The 19,427-nt window shown below is 50.3% G+C and overlaps 1 protein-coding gene and 1 long non-coding RNA gene across 2 annotated transcripts in view; one reads left to right on the top strand and one right to left on the bottom strand.

The window, feature by feature from the left end:
- The first annotated feature begins 640 nt into the window (after nt 1–640).
- Nucleotides 641–11,498, top strand: MAG (myelin associated glycoprotein). Its single transcript, XM_078146340.1, is given in 12 exon segments — nt 641–735; nt 2,262–2,347; nt 2,551–2,629; nt 2,901–3,269; nt 4,636–4,932; nt 5,222–5,479; nt 6,217–6,477; nt 7,551–7,838; nt 8,074–8,170; nt 9,711–9,753; nt 9,755–9,811; nt 10,969–11,498. Coding segments are annotated over 10 exon segments (1,881 nt in total). The 5' UTR covers nt 641–735; nt 2,262–2,347; nt 2,551–2,583; the 3' UTR covers nt 11,134–11,498.
- LOC144454434 (uncharacterized) overlaps nt 6,630–19,427 on the bottom strand; it is an 18,947-nt gene continuing 6,149 nt past the window's right edge. Inside the window, exons 2-4 of the long non-coding RNA XR_013482790.1 lie at nt 11,878–12,183; nt 9,039–9,173; nt 6,630–8,683 (exon numbers count right to left, since the gene is read on the bottom strand). This is a non-coding gene — a long non-coding RNA (uncharacterized LOC144454434). The remainder of the gene's footprint in view (nt 8,684–9,038; nt 9,174–11,877; nt 12,184–19,427) is intronic.

Raw genomic sequence — 19,427 nt, 5'->3', positions numbered from 1 at the left:
AAGGTTTGCAAAGCACTTCACACACACGGTATCATTTGCTTCTTATAACAACAGCCTTGGGAGGGATCTCCATTTTACAGATGAGGAAACTGAGGTTCAAGAGCCAATTCTGACCTGAGTCAGGTCTTTCTCTAGTCCAGGTCCAGTGTTCTTTCTACTACCCCAACGCAGCCTCTCAGGGGAAGGCAGCTATCGTGGTAGGTGATGAGTACTCCTTTTCCCCAATAAAGTCACTGCTGGGTTCTCGCCCCTACCTCTTTAGAATGTCGGTGACAGAGGCTTCTGCCCAGAGGTCCCTTGACCTTGGGAGCAGCTATGAGGGCTGCAATCTGCTACAGATTCACTGGGGAATGAGGTTCCAGAGGGGGAGGAGTGACAGAGAAATAGGAAAAGCCTATAAGCCATCTTCTCCTCCACACACCCCTACACTCATGTAGGACCCAGGCATCCGGCAGCCTGGCCTGAGCGCCAGCTGTGACAAGGGCCCTTTTGTGCCCCCCCCCCCCCAGGCAGGGAGGAGCCGGGTGCTGGAGGCAGGCGGCCCCTGGCACCCTGGGTGTATGTGTGTGTGTGTGTGTGTGGTGTGTGTGTGTGTGTGTGTGTGTGTGTATGGGGGGGGAGAGGAAGGGCTGGTCCTCGAAGGCCTAGACCCTGGGACAGGGGAGGGGGAACTGGATGGGTGGACAGGCTGAAGCTGAGGGGACAGGAGAGAGGTCAGCGCAGTGAATCCTGAAGGCAAGGGAGCAGGGGCTGGGCTGGGCTGGATTCATTAAGCTGGGAGTGAGGGTGAAGGGCTGGGGGTGGAGAGCTGGTGAATAACAGGATTCCCAGTAAGCTGAGGGGGATTGAGGGATGGGGGCTGACAAGCCAATGAGATGCTTGGGACAGGACCCAGTCTGAATCTTGGGGGTGGGGGGGATGTTTACGGATGCCTGGGCTTGGATATATGTTTCTACCTCCACTCGTGACTATGTCCGAGTGACTCTGTCTCTGCGTGTCTGTATCTGTGTCTTCGGGGGGTTGCACATGTGAGTGTGTCTTTGAATCTGCCTCTGCATTTGTTTTTCTGTGTTTCCAGGAGGGTGAGTGTTTCCTCTGTTCCAGGCACTGGGCTAAGGGGTGGAGTGGGGATATTTCCTGTGTCTCTGTGTTGTCTGTGCATGTATGAGCTGTCTCTCCACGTGTCTGTCTTTGTACGTGTGTGTGGATGCATAAAAAGGGTGGGAAGAGGGGGTATAGTCATACTAGGAAGACCACAGAATCTGGGTTTGAATCTTGGCTCCATTACTTACTAGCTCTGTGCCTCAGTTTCCTCTTCGGTAAAATGAAGGGGTCTCTTCCAAATGCTATCATCGTAGGACATGGCAGAGTTTAGGAAAGGAGACATCAGAAAGTCCAACCCCAGGGACTTGCTACCCCCAAGGAAAAAGCCGTGTTCCATTCATCAGCACCGGGTGTGGGGAAGAAGGGCTTTCTTTCTCACACACCTCCTCTCCCAGAAGCCCCCAGGGGCAGAGGGGGTAGCTGAGCCCCCAGAGGGAACAGCACTCCTTTGTGCTGGGGCCAGGGGCCAGGCCTTAGCTGGGGGGTGGGGACACCGGGGTCCGTGGGGGGGCAGGAGGCGGCAGGAATGCTACCGGCATTTGGGGAATGTCAAGTTCGTGAAACGGAGTCATTGATGGGATGGTCTCCATGGACCCAGGCCCCCACTCCCTCGTGTCTCTCGGGTCCCACCTCACCTCCCACCATGGGAGCTGTAGGACTTCTCCTCCAGTGCTCCCACACTCCCCATCAGAACTGGAGCGGCTCTCCTTCCTTCTTGCCTCCCCCTTCCCCCCCTCCATTCCAGTTGGAGCTGCAGGGTCTCCCCTGCTCCGACTTCCTCACGCCATCGCCTCTCCCCACTCCCTCCCACCTGGGGGCCTCCTCAGGACTCTCCCTGGTGTTTGCGGAGGTTGGGGGGGGAAGCAAATGCTGTCATGATGCAGGAAACTCTTTCCACCCCCTCACCACAGTCCCAGCTGCTGCCAACACTGAAGAGGGAATGTGTGTGGGGGCCCCAGGCGTCCAGGCGCATAGGGGCAGCCAGATACTATGGGCCAGGGGAGAGGTAACTGGCCACCAGGTCCCATCCCTGGGGGTGGGGGACGAGGAGGGGAGCTCGGAGAGGTGAAAGTCGGACTGGCTGGTATTTGGGGACAGAGGACGGGGAGCAGATGGCTTCAGGCCTCTCCCCCTCATTTTCCCAACTTTCTTTCCAGGTCGGCTGGCTCACAGCTTCAGGTTGGAATAAAGGATATTCTCAGTCGACTCAAAGGACCAGTGAAGATCTGATCTCTAAGGCAAGGTGTGTCTTCTTCCCATCTCCCCCAGCCCCACACCCCATGATTCCTCCACTCTCCTATTTCTGACTCTGCAACACTGTGCCCAGTGCCTTGGATACAGTAGGGTCTTAATCAGTGCTAGTTGGATGGAATGCTGCTCCTTTTCAAGGATCCCTTTGACAGCCCTGGCACACCTGCCTTTAACCCTTTCCTCTCCAATCCCCAGCTGCTGCCCTCCCAGTTCTTCCTGGGGAGCACCATGAGGTACCTCACTGCACTGCCTCTGTTTTGGATTATGATTGCAGGTAAATGCAGGTAAAGGGGAAGGGGATGACTAGATGCCTCAGGGCCCTGAACCCTGGGGGTGGAGGTAGGGATGGGGGCGGGGCAGACAACTAGGTCCCCGAAGAAGAGTAGGGCTGGGATGTGTATGTGAGTGTGAGAGTGTGTGTGTGTGAGTGTGTGAGTGTATGTGTGTCCACAAGCACAGACCCAGGGTAAGGCTGGGCTGAGTCCTCGGAAGGGACAATCTGGGACTCGATCGGTCTCCAGCCTGGCTCTCCTTCCCTCCTGAAGCCTCAAGGGGTGGTCAGTGGGGGGCCTGGATGCCCTCATCCATCTCTGCCTTCGAGAGGACTTGTGTCTCCCTCCCGTGCCGATTCGATTTTCCTGACGAGCTGCGGCCTGCTGTGGTCCACGGCGTCTGGTACTTCAACAGCCCCTACCCCAAGAACTACCCTCCCGTGGTCTTCAAATCCCGGACCCACGTCGTCCACGAGAGCTTCCAGGGTCGAAGCCGGCTCCTTGGGGACCTGAGTCTCCGAAACTGCACCCTGCAGCTCACAAACCTCAGCCCCGAGCTCGGGGGCAAGTATTACTTCCGAGCAGACCTGGGAGGTTACAATCAGTATACTTTCTCTGAGCACAGCACGCTGGATATCATCAGTGAGTAACCCCGCCGGGTGCATGTGTCTGAAGGCATTGGTCAGTTGAGTCTTGGGGGCTCGGGGGAGGGAGGCAATTCTGAGTCCTTGTAGGAAGATGGAGGGAGAAAAGGGATCTATTTGGATCAGTTAAGGCCCAAGAGATGGAGTGATCCCATTCCCATGATCCCTAAGCTTCCTCTAAGTTCCAAAATTCTACCGGCAGTGACTTCCTGTCACTCCTAACCACAAAAGGCCTGGCCAATCCAAGAGAGCGGCTAATAATAATAACTAGCATATCTGTGGCACTTTACGATTGCCCAAGCCCTCGCCCCAGGCTTCGGAGATGTATGCTATTTTGATTCCTCTCTTTATAAAGGAGGAAGCAGGCTGAAGGGACCTGCCCCTTATGAACCTGCATCAAGGTCTCTGCCTTAGACTGCAGACTGACATCCCCCCTCACCCCACCTCAAGAGAAGGACCAGTCTGTACAATCCCTTCTCCACTGGGCTGGGGTCATGTAGAATTACATCCAAGGAATCTCCAGGGGCAGCAGGGATTGTGTTAGTGAAGAAAGCGGGTCAGTCAGTCAATGAGCGTCAATTAAGTGCTTACTGTGTGCCAAGCACAGTGTTAAGGCTACGGATACAAAGAAAGGCCAGGACTAGACCCTTTCCTTAAGGATCTCCCTTCTAAAGAGAGTCAGGAATAATGAACACCAGATGGGGAGGGGGCTTAGCTGGTCCTCAGCTAGGAAGAATGAAGATGGGATTTATTTATTTGTTAAAAAAAAAAAAGAAAAAGAAAGATGGGATTTTAAGGCAGGACTTCCTGCCTCCAGGTTCAGAGCCCTATCCATGCTCCTTCCCTCTTCCCACCTGCAGGAGTCCATTCCCGACCCCCTTTCATCTACCCTGACCTAACTTCCCAGCCTCAGACCACTTACTAGCCTCAATCCTAGAATCTCAAAAAAGAGTAGACGGTGGGGGAGGGAAAGAGATCCATTTTGCCAATCTGTTGCTTTCCTAGAGGTCCTACAAGATTCCTTTGAGACCCATGTTCTTCATTAGATTTCCAAGACTCTAGACCAACAGTCCAATTACACAAAAGAGAGGGAATTACACAGATACATCCCTGCCCTGGGGTGGCATGAAGGGGGCCATTAGCTTATAGTCTAAGACAGACAAACCAGTATAAATACAATCTGCATCCAGGACAGAGTGGTGGAAACACATGAAACAGAGAATGGGAATGCTATGTTACTTAAGTAAAGGGTCAGTGCAGAAGGGGGTGGTGGTTCTTAGGGAAAGGTAGGTGTACGAATGAGGAAAGAGAAGGAAGAAGAATGTCTTGGGACACTTGTTGTGGGTACCTCTGTTACTTGGCAGATACCCCCAGTATTGTGGTACCCCCTGAAGTTGTGGCAGGCACAGAAGTGGAGATCAGCTGCATGGTGCCTGACAACTGCCCCGAGCTGCACCCAACGCTGAGCTGGCTGGGCCATGAGGGTCTGGGGGCTCCGGCTGTGCTGGGCAGAATGCGGGAGGATGGGGGGACCTGGGTGCAGGCATCCCTGCTGCACTTTGTGCCCACTCGAGAGGCCAATGGGCACCGGCTTGGCTGCCAGGTCACCTTCCCCAACACCACCTTCCAGTTTGAGGGCTACGCCAGCCTGGACGTCAAATGTGAGCTTGGGTACAGCCCCTGGAGGTGGGGTGGGCAGACCCCTGCGCCTTAAGGGGTCCTGAGGAATCAGAGTCTGAAGAGGGAAGTGGAAACTTTTGCATGAATTCCTGGGCCCTGGGGGAGAGGGGTGAAGATACCTGGGGTCTGGGAGAATAATGGTGGGATTTACAGATTAGATGTCCAGGTCCTGGGAGGGAAGTGAGGCCTCTGGCAAAAGCTGGGCCTTCAGATCGAAAAGGAAAGTGCCCGAGTGTCCTGAAACTTCTCGGTGTCTGTCCCTGCTCTCAGACCCCCCTTTAATAGTGGAGATGAATACTTCCGTGGAGGCCATTGAGGGGTCACAGGTGAGCCTGCTCTGCGGGGCAGACAGTAACCCAACATCTCTGCTGACCTGGATGAGGGATGGGGCTGTGCTCAGAGAGGCGGTGGCCAGAAGTTTGGCCCTGGAGCTGGAGGACCTGACCCCTGAAGAGGATGGCATCTATGCCTGCTTGGCAGAGAATGCCTATGGGCAGGACAACCACACCGTGGGACTCAGCGTCATGTGTGAGTCCCCTCTCCTGGACTCCACACCCGCTCTCCCTGGGGGTAGAGATGAGAGGCTGGGAGATAAAAGGAGAAGAGAGCCAGGCAAACCGACAGGTTCATATCTGGGGGAGGGTTAGGGACCCACTCGTCTCTTAGCAGCTCGGAGGTTTCCCTAGGAAATTAAAGGATGAGACTGGGGTTGAGTTGGAGCCGAGTAACAATGGCCAGAAACATCAGGGCCTGGGGACAGAACTAGTATTATAGTTTAGGAACAGGCCTTTGAATATCATGCTAGCTTTGTGGTTGTCCTCAAATTAGGCATTAAGTTAGCATTTGGGATCTGGACAAAGTTAGAGCTGGGTTTCTGATTCCCAGGACAGGGTGGTAGTGTGTGTGTGTACATATACGTGTGTGCACTGTGCATGTATGTGCATGTGTGAATGTGTATGCATGTGCGTGTATGTAGATGCGTGCACTGTGCGTGCAGTACGTGTATGGGTGTGTGTTCATGCATGTGCACATGTACTGTACATGCATCTGCATATGTGCATGTGTCTGTGTGCATATGCGCTTGCACTGTGTATGCAGTACATGTGTATACAGTATTCATGTGCATGTGCATGTATGCGTGTGTGTGTGTGTGTGTGTGTGTGTGTGTGTGTGTGTGTGTGTGTGTAGAGGATGCAGTTGGGGCAGAATCCCAGCTCCTGGGCTCTCCCCCGCTCTCGTGTCCCACACTCCTCCACCACTCTCAGATGCTCCCTGGAAACCTTCCGTGAATGGGACCGTGGTAGCTGTGGAGGGCGAAGCTGTGTCCATCCTCTGCTCCACGCAGAGCAACCCAGACCCTATCCTCACCATCTTCAAGGAGAAGCAGATTCTGGCCACGGTCATTTATGAGAGCCAGCTGCTGCTGGAGCTGCCAGCGGTCACCGCTGAGGATGACGGCGAATACTGGTGTGTGGCTGAGAACCAGTATGGCCAGAGGGCCAGCGCCTTCAACATCTCCGTGGAGTGTGAGTCATCACTCCCGTTCTGCTTCCCCTGGCACTGTCGTCTCCCCATCGCCTGGAGATGGTACCTGGTTAGCGTTTGATCCTAGAATCCAGAGCTCCTCTAATCTCATCGGTCTATCACGGGGAACTCAGGGAGAGGGGTCTTATCTGAATCCAGTTCCCTCCAAACAGCATTTATTAAGCGCCAGTGTGCAAATGCAGAGGCAAAATGAAAAAAACAAAAACAAAAACAAAAACAAACCAGCCCCTGTCCTCAGGCACCTTACATTCTACCGTGGTGAGGGGTGAGGGGGTGGGAGAGACACAGACAGTGTTTATACTGAAAAGTAAATAGAATATCATTTGGAGGGAGAGTTACTAACAACTAGAGGAATCAAAGGAGGCTTCCTGGAGGAAGTGGTACCTGATATGGGTCTGGAGTTTAGTAGTGAGGGCATTCCAAGCATGAAGGGCAGCCTGTATAAGGTATAGGGGTGGGATTTGTGGAGCAAGTCTGAAAAGGCAACCAGGAGTCAAACGGCTTTAAATGCTCAGTTGAGCATCACATATTTTTATCCTGGAGGCAATGGGGAGCCACTGAAGCTTCTAGAGCAGGGGAGTGAATACACCCCAAAGGTAAAGCAAGGTGATTGCCTCAGTCACCGTCCTCTTGCAAATCAGCACAGTGAGCTCGAATTTGTCCTGACTCCCAATCAGTCAGTTCAGGTTGAGGCCGTATCATGGACTCCGTGAAGCACAGTTTGGACTTCTCTGAGCCCCAGTTTTTTGAGATGAAGGAGTTAGTTCTGATGACCTCTAAGGTCCAGGACTTTCTAGTTCTAAGATTCTGTGACTTTTCCCTGTAGACAATGGGGACTTTTTTTACCAGGAGAGGAAATCAAGTCAGCGCTGTGTGTTAGGAAGATGAATCTTGGTGGCCTGGCCAGGCGAGGCTCGGGCGGAGCGAATGGAGACGCTCGGGAAGTTAGGTCCAGGCCGCTTTTTGGAAGAGGCGGGATGAATGAGCTGGTGTTAGGGTCTGGCTTTTCAGGAGAGGAGCAGGCTGAGCATCGCCACCGCACCCACTTTTGCAGTTGCCCCTGTCATCCTCCTGGAGTCCCATTGTGCAGCAGTGAGGGACACGGTGCAGTGCGTCTGTGCGGTCAAGTCCAACCCAGAGCCTGCAGTGGCCTTTGAGTTACCATCCCGAAACGTGACCGTAAACGAGACGGAGCGGGAATTCGTGTACTCTGAGCGGACAGGGCTGGTGCTCACCAGCATCCTCACCCTTCGGGGGCAGGTGCAAGCCCCACCCCGAGTCGTTTGCTCGGCTCGGAATCTCTATGGCGCCAAGACCCTCGAGTTGCCCTTCCAGGGAGCCAGTGAGTAAGCCAGATTGGGGGCCGGTGGGAGGCAGAGGGAGGCTTCCCCAGCTGGTCCCTTATCCACGAGGGGATACACACCTCATCCAGGACCTGGGCCTCCTCCTTCCCCCCCTTCCCCTATCCCGCTCATTGGGTCCGTGCGCCCCTTCCTTACCTACACCTTCCCTGCACCATTCCTTCCCCTTTACTCCCTGATGGGCCTCGTGGCTGTTTGCTTCTCTCCTGGCTATAGACCGACTGATGTGGGCAAAAATTGGGCCGGTGGGAGCAGTGGTCGCCTTCGCCATCCTCATTGCCATAGTCTGCTACATCACCCAGACGCGCAGGAAGTGAGAGTGCTGGGGTCAGGGGGCTCCTGCCCTGGGCAGGGTGGTGGTGGCTTGGGGGTGGGGCTTAGGAACACGGGGGACATGGAAGGTATTTGGCTTTGATGTGATGGTGGTAATGTTCTTATCAAGGCCCTTATATGGACACGCCTGTCGGGAGGGACGCAGGGAAAGAAGGGAATATCGCCACTGCTCTTAGGAATTCCTCTTGGGGAAGTCAGGACATGAACAAATGGGGTCGAGCAAAATAAATGCAGTGTTTGCAACACGGAGGGAAGATTCACACAATTCATCCTGAAATCCCAAACTGTCTTGAATGCATCCATTCAACGTGTAACAAACACTTGCTATGTATCAAAGTAGGTGCGGGGCAAGGGGGATCCGAAGACAAAAAGAAAACCTGTTCCTCGGGGCAGCTAGGTGGCTCAGTGGACAGAGCACAGGACCTGAGTTCAAATGGCGCCTCCAGGCACTTATCAGCTGTGTGACCCGGGCCAATTCATTTAATCCCAGTGCCTAAAACAAACAAACAAACAAAAAAACCTGTTTCTAACCTCAAGCTGTTTACGCTTGCCACTGGTTTTGATAAGGAAATTAGGGAAAGGGCCCAAGAAAAGCTTCCTGCTTCCTGATTGGAGCCTTGACTTCTGCAATCCTGTCTTAACAAAGTGATTGTCCAAGTTCAAACCCCATCTACTTCCTTGGGGCTTTTACTGGATATCAGTTCCAGATCACTAGGGCTAGGCCAGGCCCTGAAAATGGGTTGGGAAGGAACTCAGATGGGTGGAGCGTTTTATGTCCAGCCTTTTTCTCTTCCCCCTGACGTCTGGAGCTAAAGGGATAGAGAAATTTGCTTGTTCTCACCACTTACCACCAGGGGGAGAGGGAGGACGGCCTAAGGCAGTCTTGGGTCCCGGGAAATGACCAGAAGGAATTCACTTGGATACTCCCACTCTCAGCTGCAACCGGGAGCTCACTCCATCCCACAATGAATCCTCCAAGTGTCCTGGTAGTGGAAAGGGGAGAGATGCAGGCTAGGAGGGGTATAGAACGGCTGGGGAACAGAGAAGTCCTGGTCATGGGAGGCTAGAAAAGGGAGTCTATTTTCTGCAAATCGAGTGGCCTCGGTTCAGGAGAGGACAACTGATCGGCAGAGCTGTAACTGATAGATTTTGTCCCAGGACACCGAGGGGCAGGAAGGTGCGCTTCCTCCCCAGATGACCCCAACATCACTGCTTCTTGTTTCATGGTCCCGTCTCCTCCTCCCCACCCTGGCCCAGTTGCTGCAGAACACCCCAACACCCCACAACCTCATCAAGGGTGCTATTGCTGTGATGCTTTTTCTCACAGGGCCTACCTCACCCTACCCCAGCCCTTGAACTCGAGTGACCATTCATGTACCTCCACCAACTGTTTTTGCCCCAGATAAAAATCTTTCTAGTTATAGCTCTGGGAACAAGTGTGGGGACTAGAAGGTGGCTAGAGGGTTAGGGGCTGGACAGCCTGGGGTTCCCTACGGGCCTGATGGGTGCTGCCCTCCTAGGAAGAATATGACGGAGAGCCCCAGCTTCACAAGTGGGGAGAATCCCCCCTGTTCTGTTCAGCAGCGACTTCCGCATTCCAGGGGTGCCTGAAAAATCTGAGGTGAGGAGCGGGGAGTAACAGACGTGGGGGAGGGGTATAGGGGGTGCCAGGGGAAGTCAGGAACTAGATTGCCAACTTATATAGGGTTGAGGACAAGGGGGCGCTGGCTTCTGCTGGGGGTGGAGGGGAGTGGGAGATGGAAAACAGGAGGCCTGGGGCACGTTAGCATCTGATGGGCTAAACAAGCCTGCATGTTGACGGGAGCAAGGGATGGAGCCCGGGTTGTGCTCATGGGGCAGGGGGAGGGGGATGTCTATTGTCCCCTAGTCTCCCTGGACTGTGACTCCGTTTCCTTCTCTAATAGTCCAAAGAGGTCTCTACCCTGGAAAGTCACTGAGCGCCCCAGGTAGGTTGCCTGTGGCCTCAGTGTCTCCGTTTCTGGGACCCTCTGGGGGTTCCAGGGTCTATGTGTGTGCGTGGGTGCATGTGTCTCTGGAGCTGTCAGATTCCTAACGATGAAGGCTAGCCCTGCCTGGAGGGAAAAGGAGGGAGTGAGGGAGGGAGGGGTAGGGAGCTGGACACAAGCCGGGCCCTGTTCTCCTCTGTCTAGCTGCAGCTTCTCACTACCGTCTTTGTCTCTGTTGAAGCTCTCGGGCCTTGTTGTCAGGCATCACAATGTCCTAAGCATCCCCTACGTATAAGGCTGTGAAAGGAGGAGGGGGGCTATAAAGGGAGCGGGGAGCCATTGTCCCCACATCAGGGAGTCACCCCCGCCCCCTCCCAGGCAGGACCCGGGTAGCGAAAGGCCAGGAGTCTATACAAAGGGCAAAGCTGCCTAGCGCTGAGGACAATGCAGCTGTTGAGGGAGGGTCCAGAAGCAGTGGGCTTAATCAGGGAAGGCTTGCTGGAAGAGGGGGAGTGGGGCAGGGTTGGGAGCTAGCAGAGAGGTGAGGGAGCTGTTGGGGGGCCTGAAAAGCCATGGGGGCTGGGCCCTAAACCAGCACAGCCCAGGTGACGTTTTGAGGAATAAGAGGAACTGAGGCTTAGTGGGCTGGGGACGGGGGGGGGGGGGGGGGGGGGAGCTGGAGAATCTGGGTTTGACTCAGAGAGCAACAGGAAATGATCCGGATGAGGAGAAAGCTCTGGGCAACCTGGACGAAAGCCCTGCACTGGAGGTGAAGGGAAGACTTCCTGTAACTGATGGTCACCCCCTGTAGAGCGAGAGGCGCCTGGGAGCTGAGAGGAGGCTGCTGGGCCTGCGAGCGGAGCCCCCTGAGCTGGACCTGAGCTACTCCCACGTGGACCTGGGGAAGCGCCCCACCAAGGACAGCTACACCCTAACCGAGGAGCTGGCTGAGTATGCAGAGATCAGGGTCAAGTGAGGGGCTGCCTGCCCCTTACCCTGCCCTCAGGACCCCCTCCCCCAGAATCTCCCCCCACCACAGCCAAGTGTGGTTTCTAGGGCTGGCTTCTAGCTCCCCTTCCTCTTAGGGCGAAGGGAGGGGAGCAGAGGGAGGAAGTGGACCCAGTGGTCTCGCCTCCCCCACCCCCACCCTTCTCCTAGTTCCTGGTTCTGCCCTCTCCCTCCCCGCATCATGGCTCCTCTCTAACCTCCATCTACCTTGTTCATCAGTTGAGAGGGGAGTTCCTGTCTCTGTTATTTATTGCAACCCCGCCCCCCTTCCTTTCTCTGATGTGGCCCCAGGGTCTGTACAGAAGGAACACTTAATAAATGTCCTTGAGGCTACCTTCCTGCACTAGTTTCCATGATTTTCACCCTTTCCCCAGAGGTTTGGGGAAAGGAGTACAGCCACCTGGTGCCACCTGGTGTCATCAGCATGGTAGAATCTGGTAACCAGGGGAGGTGGAAATCCAAATAAAGAAGAGATTGGTGGTACCCACAATCTGGAGGCTCTTGACCCTGCCCTTATGGAGTTCATGGGCTTGAGGGGGCAGAGGTGGGGGAAGGTAATATAAGACACTTATAAAAGTGTCACGTTGGGCCCAGCCCAATCGATGAACAAACACCGATCGAGTACCTGTGCCAGAGCACAGGAGCACCACAAAGTCCACTTAGGAAGCCACGTTCTCAAGGAATGGGAATGAAGTCATGGAGACAGACTTACCAGAATCTGCGAGGATCCAGATGAAGGAACCCAGAGTCCTTCGCCGTCACCCTCCTTTTCCTCTTCCACCCTGTTCTCCTTCAGAACCAGAAGAGACTTTAGCCAGTTTGACCCCCTCCTTTTAGAGAGAAGGGAAAGACTTGTCTAAAGTTCCCCGGAATTGTCTGCACGGCCTCATGCAGATGGTGTTGCTTAAGTAGCATCTCAGCAGAAGAGAGGGATTGTATGGAGGTAGAGGTGAGAAGGGAAGGCATTCCAGGCAGGCGGTATGGCTAGAGCAAAGGCATAGGGACAGGCAATGGTGTCCTGTGGGAGGAAGAGAGGAAAGGCCAATTGGATTGGGCTCTCAGGGTTGGAGAGAGGGAGCGATGCCGAGCAAGGCTAGCAAGGTAGGTGGGGGCCGTGTAGTATAAGGCTTTATATTTTATCTTAAGCAATAGGAAGCCACTGGAGTTGATGGAGAAGGGGAGTCATATGGTCAGATCTTCATTTTAAGGAAAATTACTTGGGTTGCCATGCAGAGGAGGAGCTGGACTGGGTTAGGGGCTGGAAGCCGGGAGACCAATGAGGAAGCTATTGCTATCCTCTAGGCCAGAGCTGATGAGGGCCTGAACTAACATGGTAGCCGTGTGAAGTGAGGTGTGCTGTGGTATAGATAGAAACAGTATGATTTAGGAAGTGACTGCATATGCAGAAGTGAGGGACAGTATGGTGGTGAGGATGCCTTGGTTGCAAGCCTGGGAAACTGGAAGAAATGTAGCACCTTCAACAAAAACAGGGGAGCTTGGAAAAGGAGAGGGTTCGAGTGGTCACTGTGGTGGCTCTGTCCCTGTCCTTCCCTGCCTCCGCATTTATTTTAGAGGGGTCTAGGCCCTGCCGCCTGCACCGGTGAGGCCTCCCATATTACTTGACTGCTTAAATAAACTAACTCAAAGATCTTGTTATTTCTGGCCTTGGGTTCTTCATAGGATCACAGATTTAGAGGTGTAAGGGACCTCAGAGGTGCCCTAACCTAACCCCTTCATTTTACAGATGATGAAACTGAGGCACAGAAAGGTGAAGTGATTTGCTATTTCTCCATTATTTGAATGTCACATGGATAAAAACTTGAAAGACTGAGATTCGAACCCAAGACCTTTGCCTCCTCATCTCTGCTACCTCCCACTGTTCTTACACATGTAAAAGTGAGACTTGATTGGGTAAATCAGTCAAGTGCTCCCCATCCCATGTAAAGGAAGTGATAAGATGCTAAGCTTCTCCCCCATTCCTTCCCAGGTACAAATCTAGTAATCTACCAAGGACTTTGCATACTCAGTCTAAACTAAAGCCTTGATGGATTGATTGATGGATTGATTGACACTGTGCTCTCCCCTCCTCAAGGTATGAAGTAGAGTCTAATGGTTTAAGCTACACATTTCAAAGCACATTACAGAGTAGAAGCTCCCCTCGGGAAGGGTTCCCCCCTCTCCCCAGCCTGCCCCACCATCCGCCGCCCACTGTCCTGGAGAGATACACCAGCACCTCCTCTCTCTCAGTGAGGGCCAGGAGGAGGCCTAAACAGAGGTTCTCCCTTCTTATCTCTCTGGTTCTTTGGGGAAAGGCATGGAATGAAGCAATTTGGTCTTAAAAAGTCTTCACTCCTAGGCTGGAGTAACCAGAGATAGTATCAGGAGGACTGTCCTAAGCAACTATGGCGAGGTAACTGTTTGATAGAAGTTGATGAAACAATAGCAGGGGATGAGGAGAGGACAGAGCAGACCACCTGGCTGGAGGCAGGCACCCTCCTTTCTGACGCTCCCTCGTGTCTGCAGTCCCTTGTCTTGGCCAAGGACGTAGGTGTTCCAATGTATTTGTTCGTTCATTCAACAGGAATTTATCAAGTCAGAAATGGCACTGGGCCATCTCTGGGATATAAAGATAAAAACCAAGCGATCCTGCCCTTCTGCATTCTACTGGGGTGGTGTTGGGGGTGGAGAACCCTACATACACAGACTATGGAATTTGTTCTTGAAAGCCCAGGACTAAATCACAGAAAAGGAGCTGATAAGTTGATGTCAACTAGATGTCAAGGCATGGGGAAATGGGCAGTCATTGTTTAACCAGTCTCATCCTACCATCCAAGTCAGAGAGAAAGGGGTAGTGGTGCTGTTTATACTTGGAAAAGGATAAGAGAGGGTTAGGGCTTGACCCACTTGACCAGCTGCTGGAAGGCCTCTTTGTGGCCCTTCTTATGAAGGGTAGATGTGCTCACTGATACCTAGCTGATAGGACACAGAGAACTGTGGTCAAGAATCAGGAAGGTATACAACCAGTGTATCTGATAAAGGCCTCATTTCTAAAATATATAGAGAACTAAGTTAAATTTATAAGGATACAAGTCATTCCCCAATTGATAAATGGTCAAAGGATGTGAACAAGGTAGTTTTCAGATGAAGAAATTAAAGCCATCTTTGGGGTCATATAAAAAAATGCTCTAAATCCCTGTTGATTAGAGAAATCAAAACAACTCCGAGGTACCACATCACACCTGTCAGATTGGCCAACATGACAAAACAGGAAAGTGATAAATGTTGGAGAAGATGTGGGAAAATTGGAACTCTAATACATTGTTGGTGGAGTTGTGAAATGACCCAACCATTTTGGAGAACAATTTGGAACTATGCCCAAAGGGCTACAGAAATGTGCATACCCTTTGATCCAGCAATAGCACTTCTAGGGCTATATCCCAAAGAGATCAAACAAATGGGAAAAGGACCCACATGTACAAAAATATTGATAGCAGCTCTTTTTGTGGTGGCAAAGAATTGGAAATTGAAGGGATGCCATCAATTGGGGAATGGCTGAACAAGTTGTGGTATGCTATACCACACAGTATTAATAGTAATGGAATACTATTGCGCTATAAGAAATGATGAGCAGGCAGACTTCAGAAAAACCTGGAAAGACTTGTATGGACTGATGCTGAGTGAAGTGAGCAGAACCAGGAGAATATTGTACACGGTAATAACTACGTTGTTTAATGACTAACTTTCATAGACTTGTCTCTTCTCAGCAATACAAGGATCTAAGATATCTCCAAAAGTTGCATGACGGAAAATGCTATCCACATCCAGAGAAAGAACCATGTAGTTTGAAGGCAGATAGAAACATACTATTTGCTCTTTTTTTTCCTTCTGTTTTGTTTTGTTTACTATTTCTTGTGGTTCCTCCTATTGGTTCTAATTCTTCCTTACAACATGGCTAATGTGAAAATATGTTTAATAGGAATATATATGTAGAACCTATATCAGATTGCACACCATTTTGGGGACTGGGGGAGAAAAATTCAAAACTCAAAAGTATATAGAAGTGATTGTTGAAAACTAAAAATAAATTAATAAAAAATACATAAAAGCTACAAAAAAAAAAAGAGTCAGGAAGGCGGATTCTTATGCTGCTGCTGCTGCTTACCCAATTGGACCACCAAGTTGGAGACTAAGCCTTGTAAGGGCTAAGCCACTCAGCTTTGGAGCTCTGGATCAGTGGGTATGTGAAAGTAACCTCACATAGCTAGCTGCAGACTCTGACCATCTTCCTACCATGCCCCTCATCACCTCTGGCCTGCACGATTGCAGCAGCCTTCTCACTGGGCTCCTTGCCTCAAATCTCTCTGTATTCCGATCCAGAGGCAGCTGGTGGTATAGCAGATGGAGTGCTGGGCTTGGAGTAAGGAAGAGCTGAGTTCAAATCTGACCTCAGACTAGCTGTGTGATCCTGGGCAAATCACTTAATCTCTGTCTGCCTCAGTTTCTTCAACTACAAAATGGGAAGAATAACTGCACTTACCTCAGACTCTTGAGAAGATAAAATTAGATAACATTTGTAAAAGTGCCTAGCCCAGTACCTGGAACATAACAGTCTCTTTATAAATGCTGATTTCCTTCCTTGCCTTCCATCCTTCACACAGCTGCCCAGGCGATTTGCCACCCTGATGCTCAAAAAAGTCCAATGTTTCTTCCTATTATCTCCAAGATCAAACATAAACTCCTTTGTTTAGCATTTTTTCACAGTTTAAATAAGTTTTTATTGACATTTTATTTCCCAACCACCATAATAACCCAAGCCCTTCTTCTTTCCCTTCCCTGAAAGCCATCCCATGTGACAGAGTATTTTATTTTAGAGAGAAAAGTCAGGATGACTGGCCAATGCATTGAAGAAGTCCAAAACCGTATGCAGTGTGTAACACTGTTAGTCTTTCCACCTTCACCAAGGGGCACGGTGGGTGTGTCTTCTCATCTTTCTTCTTTCCAGTCCCATCTGATCTTCTGGTATTTTGGTGTGTCGTTCTCTTCACTTGCATTTTTGGGGTGATTGGGCATGTTGTCTTCCTGGCTCTGCTTTCTTCACTCTGCATCAGTTTCAGATTTTTCCCCACTTCTCTGGACTCATCACACATATCATTTCTTACAGCATAGTCATATTTTATTACATTGATGGTTCACAATTTGTTTAGTCATTTCCTGATCAATGGGCATCTGCTTTGCTTCCAATTCTTAGCTAATCACAAAAAGTGCTGCTATAAATATTTTGGAGTCTATGGGGACTTTTTTTTTTTGTCTTTTCAATAGCTTCCTTGGGGTATGAGCTCAGTAATGGAATCTCTGCTTCAAAGGGTATGGACATTTTAGCCATGGGGAGTGGCTATTAGTTTTATAACTATTTAATAATTGTTTATATATCTTGGATACTTATCAGAGAAATTTGATACGAAGATTTTTTTCCTCATTTGACTACTTCCCTTCTTGTCCTAGATGCATTAATGCAGTCACTACAGAAGCTTTTCAGTTCCAAGTGTCCTCTTCCGCTGTAGAGATAGTATTAGGTTCCTTCAGTCACTTTAATCTTTTTTTTAAGGTGACCTTGATCCTCCTGGTTCTCTTGACCTCACCCCTGATCCCCTCCTTTCTTTTGATATTACCCCTTCCTCTCCTCCCCTTCAGCTAGTCCTGTCCCTTAGAGTTTTTTAAAATTTCACTTTTTTTGCTCCCCTTTCCAAAAAATGATTTTTCTCACTCTCTTCATTATCCCTCTTCTCTTTCTGCCCACTCTAGACCCTCTTTCTGTGATTCATGACCCTGGCAATTGCCTGGTCTCTCTCTTTTCTCTGTATTCTTCATGCAACCCAAGCTTCCGAGGGATCCATTCTAGATTCTGTCCTCTGGGCACTTTCTGTTGCCGCCTTGTAGGACTTGACCTCAAAGATTGCCCTTTACCATTGCACTTCACTTCCAGAATAATGCTAGTAATTGCAGGTGTCAGAGAGAACACTGGCCCATAGTAGGCCCCTCCTCTACCATGTCCCTGGTTATGCAGCCCACCACGCCCCTAGACCTTCTCTTGTTGACCTCTTTTTCTACATTTGCCTTGAGATTGTCTCCCTGTATCCATGAGCTTTCCACTTTTCCAGGGGCCAGCTGCCCCCAGGGGTTCTAAAATCTCCCCCTCCCAAGACAAGTAGATTTCTGAAGTACCAAACCTCTCAGGTCCTGTCTCCTTTCACTGACCATCTGTCTTTACCCATAGGGGCATTCATCAGTGGAACCCCTTTCACCTCCAAAGTAAGGCCTCCTCCCCACCCCCTATTCAATTTTCCCCTCTTCTGCTTCACACACTTCCCTGTAGGCTCTTCTCTTTCAGAGACCCCAGAAGTCACCTTCCCCTCACTTCTAGCCTTCCATCTGACCCCTATCACTCTTTTCTATCTCCCTGCTCCTCTCCCTCTTAATGGAGTCCCCTAGAGAAGCATGCATTTGTAGGCAGGGTGTGTCCATGTTCTGTCCATAATGCCCTCTGTTATCTCTGCCAGATTTCCATCTTCGTTCCTCTCTCCTTGTGTACATTTAGAAAGAAGTCTCTTTGTTGTCATCCATTGCAGTTGCTGTCTGAATTTATTCGCTCCTCCTGCATTTATGTTGTTTGAAGTGTCCAAGAGGCAAATCATCTATTTGGTTCTGGTTTTCTTTCTAAAAAATGTTCTAAACTTTTCTTCTTATTGAACCTCTGTCTTTTGTCCTGTATCGTTAGGCTCAGATTTACAGGACAAATCACCCTGGGCTCCAGTGCTCTTCAGAATGCATTGTTCCATTCTCTCCTCCTTTTTGTAGTGGCTGCTGAATAGTCTTGCATTATTTGACTGTCATTTCCTTTGTATTTGAAGGTCTTTCTCCTGATGGCTTGAAGAACTTGTTTCTGAATTGAATTGTTAAATCTAATCACTATGAGTGATTTGCAGCCTTTTTTTTTCACTCTGGAGGCAATCTGTGAATTCTTTCAATTGGAATTTCATTTTCTGTGTTGAGAAGTTCTGGGCAATTCTCTCATTTTTTTTTTCCTTCATTGTGGTGTTAATTAAGGTTTTGTCTCCTGCAATGTGTTTCTGGTTTATCTCTTTGCCTCCTGTCTTTGGGTTTAGTGTGTTTTACTTGCACTGTGAGCATATTTTCCCTTAGTGCTCTTGTTTTTTGTTTCTCTTTTTCTAGATTGTCTTTTATGTCTGCATATTTGCATCCCCAGCCTCTTATTCTCTGTTGTTTCTTTCCCGAGGCTTGCCATTGAAGATTCAAGTTTTTCTAGTCTGTTCATTATTTTTGCTGTGCAGGACATAAGTTCTGCTCTCATAATTCTCATGTCTCTTTTAAACCATTCATTAACAGTAAATTGTGATTGTGTATTCTCCTTAACTCCCACAGCTTCTCTGTCTCATCAAGAGTAGATCATTTTCCTTTATTTTGCAGAATTCATTCATACATGCTTGAACTCATTTACTAGCTTTGGAGGCCACATTTCCTTTTATTGTTAATGTTTGTCCTGTTGATTTATCTGTTTATGCTCAAAGTCTTTGAGTTTTTTTTCTTCCTGAAATCTTTAGTACTTTCAGTCTTTTTTCCCCTTTGTTTTCCTTGTCACTCCCTTTCTGACTCTCTCTCCTCTGACCATGGGCTGGATCTCAAAGTGTCTCAACCTCTACCCATAATGGACAATTCACAGTTCACCAGTGTAAGACTCTGGCACGAATGGCGTTTGAGTGGTCAGAACCAATCCTAGCTGGATGCTGTGCTCTTTCCTCAAGCTTGATGGAGCACAGCACAGCTTCCCACATGCAAGGTGCCCTGTCCTGGTGACCTGTATGCTCTCTCCACACCTCAGATCTCTGGCCTGGAACTAGCCATTTAGAGTTTGTTTCTCCTGGCACTGGAAGTTCAGAGCTTTGCAGCACTGGTGCTTCAAGTTTGTAGCCCCTGACAGGCTTTCACTCCTAAATGGCTGCAGACAAGCTAACTGTTGAGGCCAGAGTGAACTTCTGCAGCCTGGAGCTGGGGTCTCCATAGTTCAGGAAAGAGGCAAGGGGGGCCAGGGTGCTGGGGTGGATTTTGATGTAAGCCTGTTTTTGGTGTACTTGAGTGTGCTAGTGAAGCCCCATGACTGGTAGCGTGGGAGGTGAGGGTGGGGTACTACTGAGCAAGCTCAGAGTCAGTGAGTGTCATTTCCTGTATGTGTGTGTGTGTGTGTGT

Source organism: Phascolarctos cinereus, unplaced genomic scaffold (assembly GCF_003287225.1).
Source record: "Phascolarctos cinereus isolate Bilbo 61053 unplaced genomic scaffold, phaCin_HiC Scaffold_726;HRSCAF=1367, whole genome shotgun sequence".
In the NCBI taxonomy this organism is placed as follows: Eukaryota; Metazoa; Chordata; class Mammalia; order Diprotodontia; family Phascolarctidae; genus Phascolarctos; species Phascolarctos cinereus.
This window is presented reverse-complemented; position numbering and strand designations above follow the sequence as displayed.